General features: G+C 48.0%; 2 protein-coding genes across 5 annotated transcripts in view; both read right to left on the bottom strand.

Annotated features, from left to right (window-relative positions):
• The window catches only part of VANGL1 (VANGL planar cell polarity protein 1), a 61,965-nt gene extending 53,736 nt beyond the window's left edge, over positions 1-8,229 (bottom strand). Inside the window, exons 1-2 of one of the 3 annotated variants that reach the window (XM_053289984.1) lie at positions 7,552-8,229; positions 623-887 (exon numbers count right to left, since the gene is read on the bottom strand). Coding sequence is in view for 1 of the 3 variants with exons in the window: in XM_053289985.1 (XP_053145960.1) it covers positions 623-693 (71 nt within the window). In the remaining 2 variants the exon portion in view is untranslated. Of the gene's footprint in view, positions 1-622; positions 888-2,912; positions 2,981-7,551 lie in introns of those variants that run through there. The other 2 variants (XM_053289985.1, XM_053289983.1) reach the window with 2 other exon arrangements.
• A 1,768-nt stretch (positions 8,230-9,997) lies between these two features.
• The window catches only part of CHD1L (chromodomain helicase DNA binding protein 1 like), a 46,476-nt gene continuing 33,783 nt past the window's right edge, over positions 9,998-22,690 (bottom strand). The window contains exons 20-23 of one of the 2 annotated variants that reach the window (XR_008315082.1): positions 14,152-14,222; positions 13,602-13,716; positions 12,235-12,374; positions 9,998-10,197 (exon numbers count right to left, since the gene is read on the bottom strand). Coding sequence is in view for 1 of the 2 variants with exons in the window: in XM_053289975.1 (XP_053145950.1) it covers positions 10,128-10,197; positions 12,235-12,343; positions 13,602-13,716; positions 14,152-14,222 (365 nt within the window). In the remaining variant the exon portion in view is untranslated. The remainder of the gene's footprint in view (positions 10,198-12,234; positions 12,375-13,601; positions 13,717-14,151; positions 14,223-22,690) is intronic. The other variant, XM_053289975.1, reaches the window with a different exon arrangement.

The following is a 22,690-nucleotide window of genomic DNA, read 5'->3' as shown; positions in this document are numbered from 1 at the left end:
GGGGCGGGATGCTTCTGGGTACCAGTTGCGGGGGAGTGGCAGCAGGAGAGAGGGCATGCCCTCCACTCCTACCTGTGGGTCTCTCAGAGGCATCTGGTGGGCCACTGTGTGAAACAGGATGCTGGACTAGATAGGCCTTGGGTCTAATCCAGCAGGGCTGTTCTTATGATATGTGTTTACACTAACTATGGTCTGACATCTGAACTGACAAGCTTCACTTCAGCCAGTTTAGTAAGCTCCACTTCAGCCACTACAACCATCGCTGCACCTCCAGAGGCTGCTGAATTTCTGAGGCCAAAAGAACAGAAAGTGAAAGCAGCTTTAAAGCACAGATTACCTGTTGCGTATCTCGAAACTTAAACCACAGTTTGGATTCTAAACTATGGTCAGTGCCATTCTGGGCATGATGTCTGGATAAAGCCAATTGCAGGTGCTAGGGACAGGGCATTTGGAGTTATATTTTCAACCTTCATGTCAGGGTTTGCCCAAGCAGAATGCCTGACTTATTGGACACAGAGTAGTAGGTTATTCCCCAAGACAAGTCTCAAGCAGTACAGCATGTTTAACTACACAAGGACTTTCTGAAGCTTTCTGATCAGAGCTATAATGAAAACATCCATACCCTTGTCTCTGGGCTCTTTTGGAGTGACCCGAATAGTGCGAATATCCAGAGTAGGTTGACTCCGTATCCATGGCAGAAGAGAAGCCAGGTAACAGCAAGGAGAGGCACACGTCTTGCTTGCGCCCTAGAGGGCCACTAAGTCCACGGAGGAAGCGCTTTGGTGCTTATGCTCAGGTCAGTGATCATCCACAAGTCCAAGAAAATAGTAAATTTGGCCTCTGGTCTCAGAGCGGCAAGGGCAGTTCCTTTGATCTTCAACATAAACCTAGGCAAAAAGAAACTCATGATGAGACTTGTTCTATTAAACACAAACAATTGGTATATTCCCCATGGCAACTCTTATCCTGCTTTTGTGACTGATGTTCAAAACACACTGTCGCTCAAGTGCCCAGAAGACGACAGCAGGGCTCTCGGACCTTTAATCCTTAGGAAGAAGAGGGCATTTTGACAGGTGCAACCTGACATGCAAGGCATAAAAAGCTGCACCTGCAGCCGTTTCCATGTAACTTGGCCCTTAGTGCTTGGATCGAGTCTTGCTACAGCCCGACCAAGGTAGGACTATACCATATCATATGTTGTTGCTCATCACACATTTTTAGATTTAATTTTTTAAAAATGCTGGGTTGGCAGTTCTAAAACTCTGCATAGCATCTTGAAATCGGAAGGATGGGATCTAAATAAATAAATATTGGGAAAATGACCCATGGACTTTGAGAGTTCAGAAGAGGACTAAAAAGCTTTACAGGCAGCACTGTAGGGTGCCACCAAATCACAAGGCACCTGCAAGTGAAGAGGGCCTTAGTTTCAGACAGGGCTCAGTTACTCATCCTGTTTTCATTACCAGGTCTTAACCTTGGAACAAATGAATAAAAAAAGAGCACAAGCAGAGTGTCGCTACTAACAGCAGCCTTGATTTTGAGATTAAGGGACAGGACCTCCAGGCCATATGCTGTGGTTGCCTGGCCCCTTTTAGTTTAGAAATTAAGCACCTGGAGTATTCCGAGACAAAGATCCAGAAAAACCAAACCAAACTCCCCTCCAAACATGGGATTCCTTCCCCTTGTAATTGTGAATCACAACCTTCAACCTTCCAGGCTCATCCTCAAGAACCTGTGATCCCCTTTGCAGCTGTGCTCTTCTCTATCCCATTACAAAATGTGGTAGGAAACATCTTAGGGTGTTTTTTTAAAAAAAAATTAAAATGTCACGCTCTTCCTCCAAGGAGCCCAGAGCAGTGTACTACATATTTAAGTTTCTCCTCACAACAACCCTGTGAAGTAGGCTAGGCTGAGAGAGAAGTGACTGGCCCAGAGTCACCCAGCAAGTCTCATGGCTGAATGGGGGATTTGAACTCAGGTCTCCCCGGTCCTAGTCCAGCACTCTAACCATGACACCATGCTGGCTCACAGCGTGTTGCGGTGGCACACAGAACAGCTTATAAATTCAGCTCTCTGCTAGTTTCAATGACACGCAAATGTGACATATTTTCACCTTGGAATGTATACGTGGCCACAAAAACCACAAGAAAATTATCACTTCTTTAGCAATCACAACATTGTACTCTGTCGCGTGTCCACGCTCTTGGAAAGTGCAATTGGCTTCAGTTTCACCACATGAAGTGCACTCAGCAGAAGATATAAAGGTGTGATATATATAAATACTAAACAACAACATCATGCACAAGGAGAAGGCAGAAAGACGTCAGGGTGTCAGGGGACAGGAACCCCTCCTTTAAGTGAAGAGATTAAGTGAAGTGAAGGCATTTTCACTGAATCATTTCCAGGTAACGCACAGAACCTCCCCTACCCACTTTCCCTGGATGATCTCACCTTTAGGCTAAATACTCTAGGCCCATTCACACATTATGTTCAACACTCATACGACAAATGTGCAGTGTACACAGGTACAGTCATTCACGTGTTATGTTGCGCGTAGGTACAGAAGTACACTTCCTTTCTGTACCATACATCTATCTATCTATCTATCTATTTATTTATTTATTTAATTTTTGCATTTATATCCCGCTCTTCCTCCAAGGAACCCAGACTACAAGGACTCTAAACTACATACTTGAGTTTCTCCTCACAACAACCTTGTGAAGTAGGTTAGGCTGAGAGAGAAGTGACTGGCCCAGAGTCACCCAGCAAGTCTCATGGCTGAATGAATTTGAAGGGCCTATTTCCAGGTTCACTTCTGAAATGAACACAGGTACAGTCATTCACACAAACATATACTGTATAATGTCTGAATCAGGCTTCTCAAAGCTAGTTTTCTACCCTTAACCTCTCACCTTCTGGCCAATTCCACAGCAGTCACTAAATGGCGAACTTTTCTTCCCAAATGTAACCAGCTTCAACTGAAATGGGAAAAGCAGAGCTCCTAAGCTTTCCAGTCTGGAGATATTGATCTCCTACCCCACCCCATGTCACAACCTGGGGGTCAACCCTTGTCTGCTGCCTTTTATTTATTATTATTAATTTATTTATTTGATTTATATACTATCCTTCCAAAAATGGCTGAGGGCGGGTTACATCAAAATAAATATAAATTACATCAAAATAAATAATTTGGCTTCCCTCTCTTCATCCAAGAGGTTGCCCAGTTCAACAGAAGCTTCTACATCCTGCCTTTGCTACAACCTCTGCCTGTTCTTCAGCCTAGTCTATTGTGACATCCTCCTTGCTAGCCCTCTGTTTCCTCCCCCTTCAGACAATGCAGAACACATCTACGAAATTGTGGCACTAGGATCCCACCTTCCAGGGCTGCAGAAATCCACTAGTCTGCTAGTCCGTGACAAGTGAAAAAATGATACCCGACAAGTGAAAAAAGTCCTGATGAGCAGTGTACCAACATAGCTTGACGAGTAAACTATTTTGCCTGGCTGATAAACTGAGCCAACATTTCTACACCCCTGCCACCACCTCTCCTCTTAAGTCTTTACGATGGACCCCTCCCCATATAAAGTTTCTAGTGCTTATACTTTAAGTCTATTTCTATTACTTGAATATCTGCACCCTTCCTTGTTCCCTACATGCAGCGTAATCGGCTGATCTTAGTCTCCTCCCTCCCTCCACATCGGCCTGCACTGCCTTCCAGTTATGTGCCAGGAAGATGCTTTCTCTCACCTGCCCTCCTGTCAAGCTGCCCTCCTACTTCTCAAAATACAGTTCTGCAGCCAAACATATCCTGGCCTACCCCAGCACTGAGCAAATAAAGACTCCCTCATCCCCTCCCCACAGCCATTACTCATCCAAAGTAAGCAAGCAAAGAAGCAAGGGAGCAAGCTTCTACTGCAAGTTAGCAAGTCTCCACTGAGTCGGCTGCTTCTATGGCCCATAAACACTCATAATTAAAGTGTGAGAGAAGAATCCTGGCATGATGCCCTGGGGTCAGGGTGATGATACTATGGAATTGTTATCCCAACCACAGCATTGGAGGGTAGGTTGCAAGCAGAGGAGAAGGAATGCTGGGGAATCTTGAAGACTGGGGGCAGGGGCATGAGACACTTCTGGAAAAGAGGGAAGACAAGGAAAAGCTGGGGAAAGAGGCTCAAGGAAAAAGACAATGGACAAGCTCAGGATCGGGAAGAAGCCACTGCAGACCAAGAGCATGTCTCGTGATTAGAAGCCTGCCCAAAACACCAGTGATGGTGTTGCATACAGTGCTGCTTTCAGCCAGAGATCCCAGACGCACAATGGTAGAGAGTGACAACGTCACCCTGGTTCTAGTTCTAAAGAACCAAGGGGAGGAGTGGGGTGGGAGGCAAAGCCCACCATTGAACTGAACATCTGCACAAGTGTAGTCTTAACGACACTATAATAGCTATTATAATATAATTAGCAATTATATTATAATAGCTAATTATTCTTAGACACACTAAGTCTATGTGGAACCTTAAAAACTAGCATCAGTTTTCATGCACCACAGACAATTTCATCAAATACATTTTAAAGTAAGGTTTTAGCACCATTAATAATTGGGTAATTTATAAATAACTTTTAAAAGCCTCAAGTGTTAGCTACTCTTGCCCAGTGTGCCTTGTGTTCCCAGATGTTATTGACTACAACTCCCAGAATCCCCAGCCAAAGACCATTGCAGCTGGGATTGCTGGGAGTTGTGGTCAACAACCTCTGGGAATCCCTCCTACATGGAACACTGCTCCTGCCTCCCTTCAATATACTGAAGAGATATAACCAAACCCATGTACACCATTATTAACAAGTTGTTCTGAAAAGAACTAATCTACCTATATTGCTTGCACTATAATCTTAATTGATTACCATCCTCACAAATTAGCCCACTTCAGCCTTAAACATTCACATGTCCGCCATCTTGAATTGGGGGTGGATGACTACATCACAAACTATGCCGTTCAGCTGTCCCTATATGCCACTCACTACCAAATTTGGTTCAAATTGGTTAAGCACTCCACAAATTAGCCCACTTGTGCCTCAACCGTTCATCCCTCTGCCATCTTGAATCAGGGTGGATGACATCATCACAAACTATGCCCTTGCGCTGTCCCTACAGCTGTAGCAAATTTGGTCCAAATTGGTTAGGCAGTTCATAAGTTACGCCTCAAACGTTCAGGCGTCTGCCATCTTAAATGAGATGGATGACATCATTACAAACTACGCCAGTGAGGTGTCCCTAAAACTGTATCCAATTTGGTTTATATTGGTCCAGGCCCTGTGAAGTTGACAGGGGGACATGTGCATGCACACAGAATGCCAGGTGATCTCATAAGCTTACTTTCCTGAAGGAAAGCAGGTGAACAATGTTCTCCTACAACCTGTGATTGTGTAATAACTAGCTATGGTGCATCTGCTGCCCTCTACTGGAAAGGAGTAGGATTGCTTCACACCTAGAACCAGACTGCTCTAGTACTGTTTATGCCGCAATAAATCTGACTTTAAGGTGTCAAAGGACTCTGCTGAAATCAAACAACATTTATTCCTCTGGAGCTTATTCTACCCAGAGCTTTTGGAAGAAAGAGATCTTAATCTCTTTCCACTGCTTGCATTTGTGTAGCCAGTTTACAAAATAAGACCAGTTCACCAGGCCCGCTACCATCAAAGGCATCTCATCAGGACAATCTGAAGGCAAATGAAGTTTCTGAAGGATATTCTCTTTGTAGAATGAAGAATGATTCTGTTCCTCAAAATCTTGAGGACAACAGTCCTAGTTTTCCAGAGGAATAATCTGAATTGGAAACAATACAATTTGTATCCTGAGCTGAATAATAGCTGCAGTAGCTTTCAACACTTGTGAACTTACAACTGTTTTCATTGAACTCTAGAGCTCTGTGTGATCATTCTTTTCCCACTCATCAACAGGCTGTTCTCCCCACTATGAAGCAAAATGTATGGAATCATTTATTATGTGCAATGTTTACGCAAGCATGTGTGTACAGGCATACTGCCTTGCACAGTAGTCTCTTCATACCATTGTTCTGTCATTTCCTACACGGGTCTCCCAACATGATAAAGCAGTGGCATTCGGGGGTATCTAATTATTTCAATAAATCTGACAGTCTGTAATGCCTAACCAAGACTTTGCTTCTGCCCTGTTAACTCACTGCTTTGGCTCACTTGGCAAAGAGGCACCTTTTAACATGGTGATTCTCATTATTTAGCAGGGGGAGAGTAACTGGCCCTATCCACCCCCAGCACAGTGTTGCTGGTGTCTATCTTATGTTTCTTTTTGATTGTGAGCCCTTTGGGGACAAGGATCCATCTTATTTATTTACTATTTCTCTGTGTAAACCACCCTGAGCCATTTTTGGAAGGGCAGTATAGAAATCGAATGAATGAACGAACAAACAAACAAATGCCCCCCAACTTCAGTTTGGTAGCACCTGTATGTCTGCCTTGTAAATACAACCTTGTACCTCTGGGCTCTTTGGAGAAAAAGCAGGATAGAAGTGTAAAAATAAATAAGTCAACGTGTGCTGAAACATTGCATTAAACACTGTACTGTTTTTGGACAGCAACAGATTGTCCCAACTCCAGTCAGGGCTGATGGTGCTTCTGCAAAGCTGCGATTGCACCCATAGCCAGCAAAAGTCTTTGTGGCGCCATGTGTCTGATGTAAAGGCAACCCCACGGCACAATGTGATTACAAGGATCCACAACAGCACGCTGGTGGAAACGCAGCTAATGGATTTGCATCTGCCGTGACACAGACCATATGGCAAAAGGCAATCCAAGATAAAATAACTTGCTAGACCACGACCACAGAAGAGGTTGGCAAGCATGGAATGGGTGTGCAGGGGGGATCTACATCTTCAGAAGCTGTAGCCCCCCGCCCCTTTTTGAACAGTGTCAACCCGCTAGCCTCAGGCTGGAGGAAGCAATGTCTAGGGAGGCAGAGGGCCACCCTAGACATGCCTCTTGTCTCTAGTAGCCCCTTGCTCAAATGCAGCTCGGTGGGTGGAGGAATAACGGATCTCCCCCTTTCTGGCCCGAACGTTTCCCGATGGTAAGAAGCAGAACTGGAGGAAGGTGCTGGCAGACTGTACTCGCCAAGCCACTAACCCGCTAAGCGAAGACGGGGGCAACACCTACGAGCTGCTGCCCTAAGATACACAAGCAAGCCAAGCGAAGCATGCCGAGGGGGAAGGCACAGGCAGCTGCAACAGCAGGGCCGCCCGGGGCGAGGTGGGACGGATCCGAGGCAGCGGGGACTCCGGGGAGGAAGAAAAGGTGATAGGCGAGGAGCGCAGGCTCAGCCGCTGAGCCGAAGGGGGTCCGTCTGCCCGGTGCTGGGGCAAAGGGATGGGAGAAGCCGCGCCTTCGGGAACAGGAGGAGCAGAGGAGAGGAGAAGGACCCTCTGCCAGATCGCAGACCCGGAGAAAGGACACAGCAGGGCCGGGGGGGGGGAGGGCGCCGGGAAAGTAAACCCCGAAGAAAGAGGACCATTAACTGACCTCTTCTCGCTGGCGGCGCCCGCTCCATTTTGCAGCCCCCGGTGGACAGAGCAAACCACGCAGCAGGCAGGTTGCCAACGCCAGGCTTCTTCGGCTCGGCGGCTGCAGCGGCGCTTTCCGCTTCCTGTGCCCAGGAAGGCGACGGCACCGCCCCGCCCGCTGCCGAAACGAGCCTCACCTCGCCCAGCCCTGCCTTCTCTCTTGCCTTGGCCTGGCCAGGGAGGAAACTGCGAGCGCGGCGCGCCGCCCCTGGCGGGCACCTTGACGCGGGGAGAGACCCCCCGCGCGCTCCAGGGGGCTTACGCTCCAGTCAGTGCGCGAGGCGGGCAGCCGGGCTGCCAAGTTAAGGGTCGGGCTGCAGAAGTCGGTCCCGGGTTTGCCGTCTCTCTACGCGGCGGGGCGGGGAGTCGGGAACTAGGCAGCCCGACCGACCCCGTAGAATGTTTTACTCGAAAGCAAGCCCGACTATGTCCAGTGGATCTACCAGAAGCAGAGATCAAAGCCGAAGAAGGGGGCTTCATGCCGCAAGTAGTTGGGGGACGAACTCAAGCGGTGAGCCGAGCGGCGTGTTCTAAAGAAGGGAGCAAGGTATTCCCCACCCCACCCCGGTGAGGGTTCATTCATGGGGTATCGCCCATCCTTGACTCCCAAAGCAACCCACACCCCGTTAACAATGCAATAGTTGTCTTGTCACAGAAGACCCCCCCTCCCATCAATTTTAGACAGTTTAGCAAATCAACGGCAGATATCACCACCCCGTGATCGATTTGATTGGCTTAGGCAGATAAAAAACCCTTAAGAGTAATTGCTTTGCAACAAGTTTTAGTCTTTAGCGATAGTCTGATAGTCTTTAGTCTATCAGGGCCTGGTAGATTAGACAGAGGGTGTAGAGGAGCCTGGCACTGTTACACCCCCCAATATTCATTGTGGAGGGGAAGTAACAGTTCGTTGTGAATACGGATATTTATATAAAAGTAAAGCGTGCCGTCAAGTCGATGTCGGCTCCTGAGAGCCCTGTGGTTGTGGTATATAAATATTAAAGGTAAGTGTACTCAAGGGCACACTTTAATATTTATATACCACTCTGAAGCTCCCAAAGCAGTCCACATAGACATTAAAAAAAAAAAAAAAGCTCACCATCTAAAAAAATAAACATAAGATACACCAGCAATATCCACTGGAGGGATGCTGTGCTGGGGAGGGCTAGTTGCTCTCCCCCTGCTAAATAAAGAGAATCATCACTTTTAAAAAGATGCCTCTTTGCTCAGTTAGCAAAGTGGTGCTAGTGTAAATGGCCCCTGTAAATGAGTGGGGCAGCAGAGGCTGGTGAATTGCTGCTCTGGTTACATCTAGGCAGCAACTCCAGAGAGTTCAACCCGAAACCTATCCTTGCTCCAACACTGGCCGCTTCCAAGCATTCCTCCTAGTCCATAATCCTCTCTGGAAAATCTCAGAAGACTCCTCCAGGCTCCGCAACTAGCCTCCAAGACTATCATCATTGCACTGAGGAGCAGGACCGATCTTTAATTCATGGGAGCTCCTTTTAATGTTGTCATCATGTCTGGTCATCTTTCTTCTTCCTCGGTTCTTTCTTCTGCTATTCCGTGTGCCCTTTAATCGTACTCTCCTCTCTTCCTAAAAAAAAGGGGGTGGGGAGATGGTGGTGTGGTACAAACCCATTCCTGGTGTCAAGGTGCAACCACATGTCCTAGAGAAAAAAATCTGTCTTATCGTATCATTACAATATTGGTTTATGTCATTCAGGGCCGTGGTGTACTGAATCACATACAACCAACCAAGTATTCTTATTACCCCACACTACCTCTGGTGTTGAGCAGGGTTATTACCCATCCATTCAGACAGGATGGGAACTGAAGATCTATGACTGGTATCAGGACCCAGTTGCTCAAAATGTGGTCGTGGTTCAGGAAGTGAGCAGATAGGATGAAAATGTTTCTCCCCCCTTGTCTAGTCCTCTTCTGCTGTCACTAGACTCATCCATCCTTCTCCCTCTCCAGGGCTGGCCCCATCATTCATTGTGGAATCTGGAGACTCCATGCACACTACAGTATTATCCCCAGAATGTGCCTGCAAGCCTCACAGGATCTTGCACTGTACTCGAGGAGAAATTCTCCTATTTGGTGACTTCTGCCTTACAGCATACAAGCTACCATCACATGGAATTGCTCAAGTAAGCTCTTTTGATAATCTGCCCCTTTCTCCATGTTCCTTTTTCAACCCACACTCCACACAAAGAGACAGACCTAGAGGTAAGAAGCAGCCCCCTCTCCCGTTATATCCCTGTATCCCACCAGGCCTTTCTTTGACTCGAGGCTCAGCCCCAGACCTTGTCCTCAGCATGCTACAAATGCTCAGCGCTTGAATATGGGAGGAGCTATGAAGGGCTCCATAACAAAGCACTTTGTATGTAGATATGACTCCAGTGTAAATGGCCATATGCTTATTTTAATGCAACAACTGCACACTTGTTACACAGGATCCATAGGACACATGTGAAGTCTGTGCTTCTGTTCCAGGGTTCTCCTCCTATGCATTTCTGCTCAATGGCTGGGTCTTTAGGGTTGTACAGTTGGTACTGATGTGGATGCTTGTGAAGGGGCAGCTTTATTCCTAGGGAAGTAGTATCTTAAAGAGGAAAGTTAAGGAGTTGCTGGCAAATATCTACAAAGATCATCAGCTTCCATCAAGACGGGAAATGCTTCCTTTTATACTGGGCTCATCATGGAGCTGCTTACATAGAGCAGGTTAAGCTATGTACACTTGCTTGGTGGGAGTAAGTCCCACTGAACTCAGTAGGACTTACTCTTGTAGCCTAATCCTATGCATGTTTACTCAGAAGTATTTACACTCAAAAGGTAGTATCAATGCTTCATTTACCCCAGAACTTCAGGAACTACTCTGCTGTGCGTGACTCACCTGTCTTTTGCATTAAGAAATGTTGATTTAGGGTGGTGATGAATCATTTTTTATTTCGGAATCATGTGGCAGAACATTCTGGGCTATCTGTGCCCACCCCCACCTCCTGCATCACCTTATGGCCTTACTCTGAAGCTCTACTATATTTCAAGAATGTCATCACACACTTAGGTACGATGTGTGAAAGCAATAAAATATGTTTTCATGAAGAGAAAGCCAAGACTGATTTAATTACTTTTGGTGGACTGAGGGGCATAAGATTGAGCAAGTTGCATACTTCAAATACTTGGGAGTAGTTTTTCATTCTGGCGGTTCTAGGAAAGCTCATGGAGAACACGTGGCTCTAAATGCCCAGAGAAGCTCCTCTGCCATTCTCCAATTCCTGCAGACAAGAGGAGGCCATTATGTACCCGCAGCTCTTGAATTGTTCACAGCCAAGTCGCTAGCTTAGCTCCTCTATGGTGCTCAATTGGGCCCCTTCCCCAACATTGCGTCTCTGGAACTTGTACAATCTAAATTCCTGCGGGCAGCGCTCCAAGTATCAAGATGTGTCTCCAGTGCTACTCTGTGCGTGGAGACAGGCCAGATCAAGCTGGAGGCTAAGGTGTGGGTGGCCATTCTCTGTTATTGGCTCAAACTATCCTTTTGCCCAATTGGTCTTGCCCTCCTAACTCTACATGATGATTACCAATCTAGCTGGATCCTGACAATTGAGACAAAAAAAGCTACTCTGGGCCTTTCCCCCTTGACCTTGCTCAGCATGGGCTACCATCAAGCAGCACATTATAGACACTGAGCATCAAACCAATCTCAGCAGTGTCCCAATATTTCATATCAGTGATAGGCTTAGATATTCTGCTTCTCCAGCAGCATACCCACCCAACTGGAGGTTCCAAAGCGCAGAAGGGCATTCACTTCGGCTCACTGTCGTAGCCTCCCTTTGGCAGTGCTAGAAGACCGTTACAGAAGGACCCCATTTGCAGAGCGACTATGCCCCTGTGGCCTAGAGCAGATCAAAACTACTGAGCATGTTCTCCTCTACTGCTCATTCTATAGAGACATTCGTGCCCCCCCATCCTTCCATTGCTAAGCAAGTATCCAGGTTGTCCGAGCCAATTCTACAGCTCCTTGTTACTCTCTGACTTCTAAGCCTGCCATCACATATAGCTTCGCCAGGTACTTTGCGGCTACGATCAGCATTTGTCGGCAGATGACGGGCAGCAAGTCCTATCAGCCTTAATCTGACTCTCAGTGACTCTGGGCAGGCCCTGCAAGTGCTCACATGTCTCACTTTTTACTGTTCCTTATAACCTGGCTGTTTTCCAGTTTTATTACTCAGGCTTTTATGCATTTCTGTATAACTTTATTACATCCATTCTTATGCCCCTCACCCTTTTTATGCCTTTTAATGACTTTTACTATTTCTCAGGCTTTTAGGCCCTCATTCTTTTGGTGTATTATCTACTATTTTTAGTCCTTTTAATATTAATATGTACCATTTTATATGTAATCACTTTTTATCTACTCTCACTTTTAACATGTAATCACCCTTCTATTTTATGCTGGTCTGTGACCATAATAAAGATTGATTGATTGACTGAATTACTTAAGAAACAGCACTTGTGCTTTCAAGTTGTAAAGGTCCTGGATCATTGTGCAAAACCGAGGCAATGAATGTTCAGCCTCCACATTCTGGCTTTTACAAATATTTTGAGTAGTGCAACATGTGCCACTTCAGAAGGATACACAGATGTGGGGACTCCTCTTGTTGCCAAGTATTTACGGATGAGACGCTCTGTTCCATACCAATTAAAGCTTTTGGTTGCATATCCAATGCGAGGCAGGTGGATGCTTGCTGGGGTGGTGGAGCAGAGAAGGAAAGCTGCCTGAATTATAGTTCAGATGTACAAGAATGCATTGGCAGAAGAAACACTTTGTATTATACAGTAACTGCACGGAACAAATGGAACTGTACCATTCACTGGAGCAGTTAGGGCAGAGATAGGCTACTGGAAGCCCAGGATCTCAATCCAGGATTGGCCTCCAGCCCCTCTCCTGCTCATAACATCTCAGCATGTAACCTGTGATTGAGATAAGTGGCTCCTTGAGCCCCTCTGCGTCAGTGTGAACAACAACAGTGCCTTTGGTACAGTCATCACCCGCCCCCGACGCACCCCAGCGTATATACCTCAACTAAGGATTCCTATGTATGAGCCAAGACACAGGCCAGTGGAAGGAAGTGGCTGTGTACACTGTGGAGGTAGAGAATAAAGAGACCTTTGCTTGTGGCTCCTGTGGGAGTGACTCAGTGGACAGAGCCAATGCTTTCCGCATTTCAAACCTTGACCGATTCAAAACTGGCCAAGGAATTATGTCAGGTCTGTACTATACATTGGTTGAGACATTATAGCTTCCACCCTGAAGTGCTTTGGGAACTTTAGTTTGGTGGGGATGCCAACATTTTCCAGAAAGCTCCCCAGCCTCCTCACAAAAACACAGTTCCTGGAGTACCTTAGTGGAAAGCCAACCCAACTGAGAATAATTTTAAAATACACCAAGTGTCCAAGCTCATATTCTTCTGAGAAAACCACAGGTTACATACTGTGTGGTCTTGCTCAGAGGATCAAGTTTTGTAGAACCCCGGAGACAAAATCAGAGGAGCAATGTGAGTGAGTTCATAACAATTTCCCACGGCTGACAAAGCCTTTCAGCAGGAGGCTCTGCTGCGGTGGGAGAAGAAGGGAAAGGACTCTGAAGCAACTGTCACATGTTACTCAGTGTAGAGCCAGAGATCTGCCTGAGAGGATTTAAAGCTGCCTGAGGCTGTGGAGAGGGAGAGGGGGAGAGAGCAGGTGCACTGCAGAAGGTATGAGGGCGCTTCTGATGCAAAAAGACGGTTTGGGGTACATCCATCAAAACTGGGGCTGTTGACATAGTGGCTACCAACAGGATTCCTCGGCAATTATTCCATGGCAGGAATTCTAGAATGCCACAAATTGGAATGTCTCAGCTGTACCTTTCAACTTGTTTAAACAGGACTTTCAGACACTGTGTATAAAACAAGGAGCACCATGTTCCTACTATTTCAACCATCCCCAGACAGGAACACATACCATTTCTTTTCTTGGCGGCCAGATAAATTTTCTTCAATCCCTTTTCCAAAGCAGGGAGCTTAATCGAAGACACGTTGTTGGAGCGATCTCGGTGCTGTGCTACGATTAGTGCCAGCTAGAAGAAATTTTATATGCAGAGAGTTTATCAGAGGACTAGAAAACTAACTGCATAACTGATAGACAAGACACATCTCCCCCCTCCCCACCCCCTTGCAAGTTCAATGGTGCCTTTCAATTAAACGATAAATCCATATATGCTAGATTTTATTTTTAAAGTTCTCCAGGCTACATGGTTGCTTGAAGATGTAAATACTAAAAACTTTAAAATCGGAGACAATCTTATTAGGACTGCTAGTAGTCAACAGCCAAAGGGCTTCCGGGCCTGTTGCTTAGCAAAACTGGAGCAGTGTTACTGCAGTGTTTCATGGCTTGTACAAAGTTCAACTGTCTGTTTTATTTAGCCCTGAAGTTTGAGGCATACGAGTCACATTGCTCCAGAATGACTCAAAAAGAGAGACACACAAGCAGAGCAGCTCTTTTGCATAGTTACCAAGTCCTGTCCTTTGTTTCTGGATTCCTTGTCATCGATGGGGAATAAAAGAGTTCCTCCCAATGTCAGGTCTATAAAAATAATTAACAAGTGTGGGAAAACACATAATCCTGTACAAGATGGGGTGAGAGAAAGAAGCATTTGTGGCTGGAATTGTACACCTTTTTTAGCTGCCTGTTTCCTGCATCACATCTCACATATTCATTTTCCTCAGATGAGAAAAGGGGCAGAAAATAAGCAACCAGGGAAAAGAAAACAATTGTGCTATACATTATGTTTTTCTAATAGAGTGCGCGCTCGCCTTTCTAGCTCCTGAACTGGGCTTTTCTGTCAAGATCTACATGGTTTCCAACAGGTCTTCAGGAGAAAGCAGAGAGAAAGAGCGAAAGGAGCATTTTGAGATATGACTGGACTAGTTAGAGGTTACATCAGCCACCAGCGATACATTCCAAGCCAGTGGAATGTACTCAACCTACTCAATGGATTGTAGGTTACTAGTAGTCTATGGACACGTTGAGATGTCATACAGCAGCATGTGGGGGATGTGAACTAAGTACACCTATACAGCAGTTTCAACTGTTCAAAGTACCATTTACTTGATCTCTCAAATCCTTACAACAGCACTGTAAGGTAGGCCAGAATTATTCCGATATTGCAGATGGAAGGTTGAAGCTGAAAGAGAGTGGCTTGCTTAAGGCCACTTGGTGAGTTCATAGGCTGAAATGAGACATTTAGGTTATTTACCTGTAATGGAGATCTTCTAGTGCTTTGCTGCATATTCACACCAATGGGTTTGCACGCACCCACCTTGAAATGTTCCAGAGCCCCAGCTTGGATTCACTGTTCCCTCTAGCAGGGATTCCCAGATGTTGCTCACTACAACTCCCAGCATCCCCAGCTGCAATGGCCTTTGTCTGGGGATTATGGGAGTTGTAGTCAACAACATCTGGGAATCCCTGCTTGGACAGTTCCAGAGCTTTCCCCTTATGAGGGCTTTTGGTGGTAGCTCTGCCCTCAGGCTCGCCTTCGTATATTTCTCACCTATCCTCCACAGTCAAGACTGCCACAGCCTGGAAAAGATAAGCTACAGCAGGGAGGAGGGCAGGTCTTGTGCACAGCAGACCACTAGAAGGACTACAGTTACAGGTAAGCAACATAAATTTCTTCCAGGTGGTCTCTGTGTATTCCCACTAATGGAGGGTTAGCAAGCTAACTCATCTAGTGGAGAGTGCAGTCTTGCTACTGGAAGACGGACTGAAGGACAGCCAAGCACACTTAGGTATATTCACACATCTCAGACCCAGAGTGCAGTGTCTTATGAATGAGGATGGCTGAGCCCAGGATGCAGCTCTGCAGATCGTTTCCACAGGGGCACCTCAAATAAAGGCAGAGGCATTAGCCGCTGCTCTGGTCAAGTGTGCTCAGACAAGGCTAGGTAGTGGTTTGCTTGCTGGAGAATTGTTTCTGTAATGCTTGCTGATAAGGCGCTGAGCAGATATCCGATGTCCCTTCTTAGCACCTTCTTCATAGCAAACAAACAGGGTCTAAACAGGGTGTGCTGTTCTACGAACATAAGAATGCCATGCTCTTTCCTGATCAGAGGATGGAAAAATATTGGCAGACAGATGTCCTGTGACATGTAGAAAAAATCTTGGGCTAGAGTAACACTGGACATCTGGCCAGAGTAACACACTTTCTAGTTGGAAGATTAGGAATGGATGACCTACTTGAAGAGCTCTTAATTCAGCAGCACTTGATCTGAAATGATTACTGCCAAAAATGCCCCCTCGAAGGACAAGTTACAGGTAGCTAGCAGTTCAAAGGGCCTTTGTATCTCTCTGGGAAGAACTAACTTCAGGTCCCTCCAGGGCTCTACGTTGGGCAATGGGGGATACAGACATAGCAAACCCTTGAAAAATCTCTTTATCTACAGCACAGAAAAAAGAGTTGGTTGAGTGATATGTAGAAATTGCTGCCAGTTGAAAGCAGAGGGAGGAATTGCTTTAATCTTAAGTTGCATAAACCTCTTTAATTGCAACAGATGGAAGAGAACAAAATGTATAGACATAGTGCTAGAGTCATTCTTGGATTGGCAGAATGTTGTAAAATGCTAAATATGAAGCCCTTGTGGTTGGCTTTCACACAGCATCAATGACTTCCCTTCTATCTGCAAACTAGTTGTTGTGTTCTTTTTTCCAGGCTGTCAAGCTGGCAGGGGAGAAAGCAACTACAGTCATACACTTGGTAAATACTTTGGGTGCTGATGCCAGGCCAAAGGCTAGCATGGTGCACTGGTATATATTTTCCCCATTTTTAAATCTTGGGTACTTCTTGTGTTGCAGATTAATGGAAATAGGCATCCTTCAAGTTGATGGACACCAACTTTGTATAGCAGAGGAATTCTGGAAGAAGCTGTGACCACCCTGAATTTCGATTATTGAACAAAGCAGTTTAAGCCGCAGAGGTCTAGGACAGGTTGGAGTTCCTCATCCCTCTTGGGAATCATGAAGTATCTTGAGAAGAACCCTTTGTGGGCTTCTTCCCAGACACACTCTCTTGCCCCTTTTACAAGAAGGGAGCAGATCTCCTCTTAGAGGAAAGGTGTAGAAGGAGTGGATGTGATTCCCAAAAAGGGTAGGGAAGTCACAAACTCTGTCACATAGCCTAGCCTGATAACAGTGAGTACCCAGTTGTCTGAAGTGTTATGCTCCCAAGCAGACAGATATGGTAAGAACTTGAAATTGGGCATCCAGGGGAGGTCAGGATTGTTTTGAGTACAATGTAGTTTTTTGTTTATAGAGGTATGTTCGGTGTTGGTCTGGATGGGCAATAAGAGGATCAATAAAGCTGGTGTCGAAATGAATATGTTTATTTTTCTGTATCCTTCTTATTATGTTCAGATATCCACTACGAGTGGGAGGAGCCTGATAAGGTATTAGTAATATCTAGTGAAGGTCTGTCCTCTTCTTTAGCATCAGAACTCCTGCTAAACTTCTTTAGCATCAGTTTTTAGTGTATCAGTGGTGTCAGTGTCCTTCGACGATCTTGACAATTCAATCTTCTTAGCTCTTTCTCAAGGGAGGTTGGCTTCCTGTTGGGTTTTTCAGAACTGGGATGCTCAGTATCCAGGCTAAGGAGGACAGGACGGTAGAAGCAATTCAGAATGATGGGACCTATGAATGGGTAGTCAGGATTGATGTTTTTGGTCCCAAGACCTTTCTCTCTCTGGTCTGCATCTGCTTAGCTCTATCCTATGAGCAACTCTCATTAATATGGGAGTGTGAATGTGACCTGGAGCGGTGAGGATTCCGATCTGGATACTGTGAGCTGGACCTGGAGTGATGGCTTGGAGCGTAACGATAGATTCTCTTTCCCACAGGTCCAGAACTCTGAACCTTGTGAGGGTGAAATAATTATGCCTCAAATTGTGGTCATAGTATTATCTAGCTGGCCTGTAGCAATCATGTCAACAATCATCTGGGTTTCTGGAACGATGAGGAACATAGGAAACTGCCATATACTGAGTCAGACCATTGGTCTATCTAGCTCAGTATTGTCTTCACAGACTGGCAGTGGCTTCTCCAAGGTTGCAGGCAAGAATCTCTCTCAGCCCTATCTTGGAGAAGCCAGGGAGGGAACTTGAAACCTTCTGCTCTTCCCAGAGCAGCTTCATCCCCTGAGGGGAATATCTTGTAGTGCTCACACATCAAGTCTCCAATTCAGATGCAACCAGGGCAGACCCTGCTTAGGTATGGGGACAAGTCATGCTTGCTACCACAAGACCAGCTCTCCTGGGTAGCTCAGTCTTGAATGCTCAGGGAAGGAGGAATCCCCACGGCCAGCGGACTCTGCTCTCTCTGGAACTGGTTCCCTGCCCGCAGCAGAATCTGAGGGAATAGAGAGAATGTCAAAGGCGGTTCAGGGAACTGAGCAACTGAGATCTCTTGGTGTTGAGGTGGCAGAGGGAGAGTGACGAGGGAGGGGCCGGTTGATTCACTACCACCTTTTTCTTCTTTATTTCCTCAACATCAGTGGATGCTTTTCTTTGATGTCTTTTCCTTAGGAACCAAAGCCTTCATTTTTGAGTCTTTTATTTTCCCTCAGAGGAGGGTTGTATCCGCAGAGGATGCTGGGTTGTCTCGACCTCCTGCTCCTAGACAGGGCCAATCAAGAGCTTTGGCTCGCAGCAGGAGGGAGGGGGCAATCCCCTGAGTCTCCAGTTCTTCGCCCTGTCTCGCTCCAGCAGGGCTGTTTTCTGATTGCTCCTTTGTATTTTTGTCTGCATTCTCGCTCCCTGGGCTTATCCTTTCTGCCTCGGCATAGCAAAGGGGTTAGCAGGGAGAAAGAAGGAAGTGATTGCTCCTCTGCCGCAACTCCCAGAGTGCCCTTATATCGGCAATGGAGTCTCAGCGCGGCGAGAGGGAGGTGTCTCCCTCCCTCTCGGAGGATTCGGTGGCGCATTCCGTCTGCCAAGCTGAGTGGGTCGCGGCTTCTACTCCCGCACCCGGATCTCAGACCCTCAAGTCCGCCAAAGCCTCCAAGAAAGCTAAGAAGCGCAAAAGCTCTAGCAAGGCTAGTTCGGCGGGTGGCCAGGCTGTGTTCCAGTCGCCCTCCGTAGGCGTCCATCGCCAAGGAGGCGGGGGTGAGCTGCTTTCAGATGCCGCTGCTCCCACTTTGCAGCGCGAAACAGAGGTCATGGGGGACTTGGAAGGTGAGCCGATAGGGGGTTTGGAGGAAGTGTCGGTGTTGGGGGATTCTTGCGCGGCTCCTTCCTCTAAGCACCCTTGTGCTGCTGTTGTGGCTGCTGGCGCGGCTTCTTCCGCGAGTAAGGTGCCCGAGGAGGAAGAGGAGGACATTCCTCCACGTTTCGCGGCCTTACTAAGGCGCATGGTGGCCGAGGAATTTAGTAAGCTGTCCTGGCCTCCCCTGCCCATTGCAGCTTCGCTCCCTCAGCCGATCGCGGCCCCGGTCCCCCCTCTGCAATCTCCCGCCCAAACCCCAGCGGCGGCCATTTTTGCTGTGGTCCCAGTCGCACCGCGCGCTGCACCTTCTTCCAGCCCGGCGGCGGCTATTTCGGACAGAGGGCCTCCTGTCCTGTCTCCTTGCCAACCGGTCGCCTCTTTGCCTGCTGCGGTTCCTTTGCCCACCCCCCCAGCAGAGAGTTCCCCGAGCCCTCAGAGCCGTCTGAGTCGGACAGGGAGGAGGGGGAGCTGTCTGGGGATGAGGAGGACCCTAGTTCCTCATACCAGCCAAACTATCACCTTTTCCAGCAGGCAGAAGGTCTGCACAAGGTCAGGAAAACTCTCCGCTTGGAGGGGGTGGTTCCACCTGTACCTGAGGGTACGGAAGGGGAGCCATTGGTGCTTCCCTCCTTAAAGTCACAGGAGGTTAATGTTCCCTGCCCCCAACTGTTTCTGGATGTCTTCCAAACTGAGTGGGACAAACCCACGGAAGGAAAAGGGCCTCCTCCAGCGGTGAGACGTATGTACAATTCTAGCAACATTCTCATGAACAAACTCAGGGTGCCACTTGTTGATGCGGAGGTGGCCAGCCTGGTCACGGGGGCGGTATTGCCTAAGGAGGGGGAGGATGCCTTGGAAAACGTGGAAGATAAAAAATGCGATGCTGCCCTGCGCAGGTCTCATGAGGCGACTGCTCTCTCTATTAGAGCTTCAGCAGCCAACTCCATCTTTGCTAGGGCGGCAGTCTTGTGGGTAAAAGAGCTCACTCCCATGGTTCCACCTGAGCTTACTAACCTTCGGCAGGGCCTTAACAAATTAGGAAAGGCGGTCAAATTCATGGCGGATTCTTCTTTGGATGCCGCCCAGCTGTCTGCCAGGGCCCTGGCTTCTGATGTTACTGTGCGGCGTCATTTGTGGTTAAAAAATTGGAAAGTTGACCAGAAATCCCGGTCTAACCTTGCCAATTCCGCGTTTAAGGGCAGAAAGCTTTTTGGTGAAGTGCTGGAGCCTGTTCTGATACAGATTAAGGACAATAAGAAGGCGATGCCCTCGACTGCCGCATCCCAGCGCCAGGACAGGCGCGGATTCTCACCAGCCACGTCTGGTTTTAAAGGGTACAGGCCTTCTTTTCGTATCCGGCAGAACACAGCTGATAGGTCTAGCTGGCCTAAGCACCAGGCCCCCTTTCGGGACTCTTCATTTCGTAAGTCCCAGCAGTCCAACCAGCCTTCAAAGCCAGGATTCAAACGCAATCAGGCTCAATGACTGTCTTCAGGTTACCCTCCTTCATGCCCGAGCACTCCCTCCGGTGGGGGGCAGATTGGGGGAGTTTGCTCAGGTCTGGGCTCAGACTTGTTCCGATTCATGGATCCTGCAAACAATTTCTTCAGGGTACTCCCTGGAGTTCGTTGCGCAACCTTCAGATCGGTTCCTCCCATCACCAAGGTCTCACAAGGATTCCAAGCACCGCTTAATGATGGAGGCTATTCTTCACCTCCAGGCCATTCAGGTGATAGAGCCTGTGCCCCTAAGGGAACAAGGGAAAGGTGTCTACTCCATACTGTTCCTAGTCCCCAAGAAGAACAAGGAGTGGAGGGCTATCTTAGACCTCAAGTTTGTGAACAGGTTTCTTCGGAAAAAGCAGTTTCGCATGGAAACTCTTTGCTCCATTTTGATGGCCCTCCAGCAAGGGGACTTCCTAGCCTCGGTGGACTTGAAGGAAGCCTACCTTCATGTGCCCATTCACGAGCAGGACAGACGCTTTCTGAGATTTGCTTATCGGTCCTTTCACTTCCAATACCGGGCTCTCCCCTTCGGTCTCTCGACTGCGCCCCGGGTGTTTACCAAACTCATGGTGGCACTTGTGGCACACTTGAGGACCAAGGGCGTCCACCTTTACCCTTATCTGGGCGACCTTTTGATCAGGTCCTCCTCCCTGTCCAGAGGCCAGCGGGATGTCCAGTTGACCCTGGCAGTTCTGGAAGCGCATGGGTTCATAGTAAACGGCCCCAAGAGCTCACTCCTTCCTCAAACCAGGGTTCTCCACCTAGGTGCGGTAATCAATACTGTTCAGGGGACAGTCTGTCTATCTGCGGAACGCAGGAAATCTCTGGTGTCTTCCTGTCGTACCCTGATTTCTCGCCCCAGGTCCAATGTCCTATCCCTATCCCAATTGCAGGGGCACATGGTCTCCACCTTGGGCATAGTGCCTTGGAGCTGGTTTCACTCCCACCCACTTCAGTGGCTTCTCTTAAAGTATCAGGACCTGGTGATAGGCAGGTCCAGAATGCCGGTCAGCCTGCCACCTCGAGTAGTCAAGTCATTGCACTGGTGGGTGTCACCAGCCATGATGAGGGGGGTCAGGTTCCTTCCCGTGGAGCGCATCCAGGTAACGACGGATGCCAGCCTCCTGGGCTGGGGAGGTCACTGCCAGCAGCAGGTAGCTCAAGGCATTTGGTGCAATTCCGAGCGCAACAATTCCATCAATTGGCTGGAGCTGCAGGCAATTCACCTTTCTCTCATGGAATTTCTACCAGCGATTCAGGGTCAACATGTCTTGGTGCGCACAGACAATGCCACGGGGCCAAGGCCCATGTCAACAGGCAGGGCGGGTCAAAATCACGGGTTCTGATGCGTGAGGCCTCGCTCCTCCTGGCGTGGGCAGAGCAACATCTACTGTCCCTGGAGGCCGACCATGTCAGCGGGGTGCTGAACATAGTCGCGGACTGGTTGAGCCGATCGCAGATAGATCCAGCTGAGTGGTCTCTGGATCTGCTGGCCTTCCAGCGGATTGTTCGGAGATTCGGACCTATTCGCAAGTCCAGGAAACGCCAGGCTAGAGCGCTTCCTCTCAAGGTACCACTCTCCCGGGGCAGAGGGTGTAGATGCTCTGACCTTTCCATGGCCCCCGGGCCTATCCTATGCCTTCCCGCCATTTGCTGTCCTTCCGCAGACCATCCGAAGGGTCCGGCTGCTGAGAGCGGAAATCATCTTGGTGGCACCACACTGGCCACGCAGACCCTGGTTTTTGGATCTGGTGGAGTTGTCCATAGAACCGCCGCTCCCACTGGGGTCTCACTGTCATCTTCTCCGTCAGGGTCCAATTTTCCACCCGGACCCGGAGTGGCTCAATCTCTTCGCCTGGAGATTGAGCGGGGTTCCTTAGCGGTGTGCGGTTACCCCAGTTCTGTTCAGGACACAATTCTGGCCTCCTGAAGGCCTTCCACGGTCAGAGTCTATCAGTCTACCTGGAAGACCTTCGCGGGCTGGTGTAGTTCTCAGGGAATTTCGCCATTGTCCGCTTCTGTGGTACAGGTCTTGGGGTTTCTTCAAAGTGGCCTGGATAAGGGGCTCTGCCCCAATACTCTGCGTCGTCAAGTTTTTGCAATTTCTTCAGTTCTGCAGTTGCAGGGTTCTTCTCTAGCTCAGCATCCCCACGTTCAGCAATTCCTCAAAGGGGCTTCTTCCCTCAATCCCCCTACAGTTCACAGGTTTCCTACGTGGGACCTTAATTTGGTGCTCAGGGCTCTTACCAGGGCCCCGTTCGAGCCACTGCGGTCTGTTCCTTTACGGTTACT

This window comes from Hemicordylus capensis, chromosome 2, assembly GCF_027244095.1.
Source record: "Hemicordylus capensis ecotype Gifberg chromosome 2, rHemCap1.1.pri, whole genome shotgun sequence".
In the NCBI taxonomy this organism is placed as follows: domain Eukaryota; kingdom Metazoa; phylum Chordata; class Lepidosauria; order Squamata; family Cordylidae; genus Hemicordylus; species Hemicordylus capensis.
The sequence above is the reverse complement of the archived record's forward strand: the minus strand, read 5'-3'. Positions and strand labels throughout refer to the sequence as shown.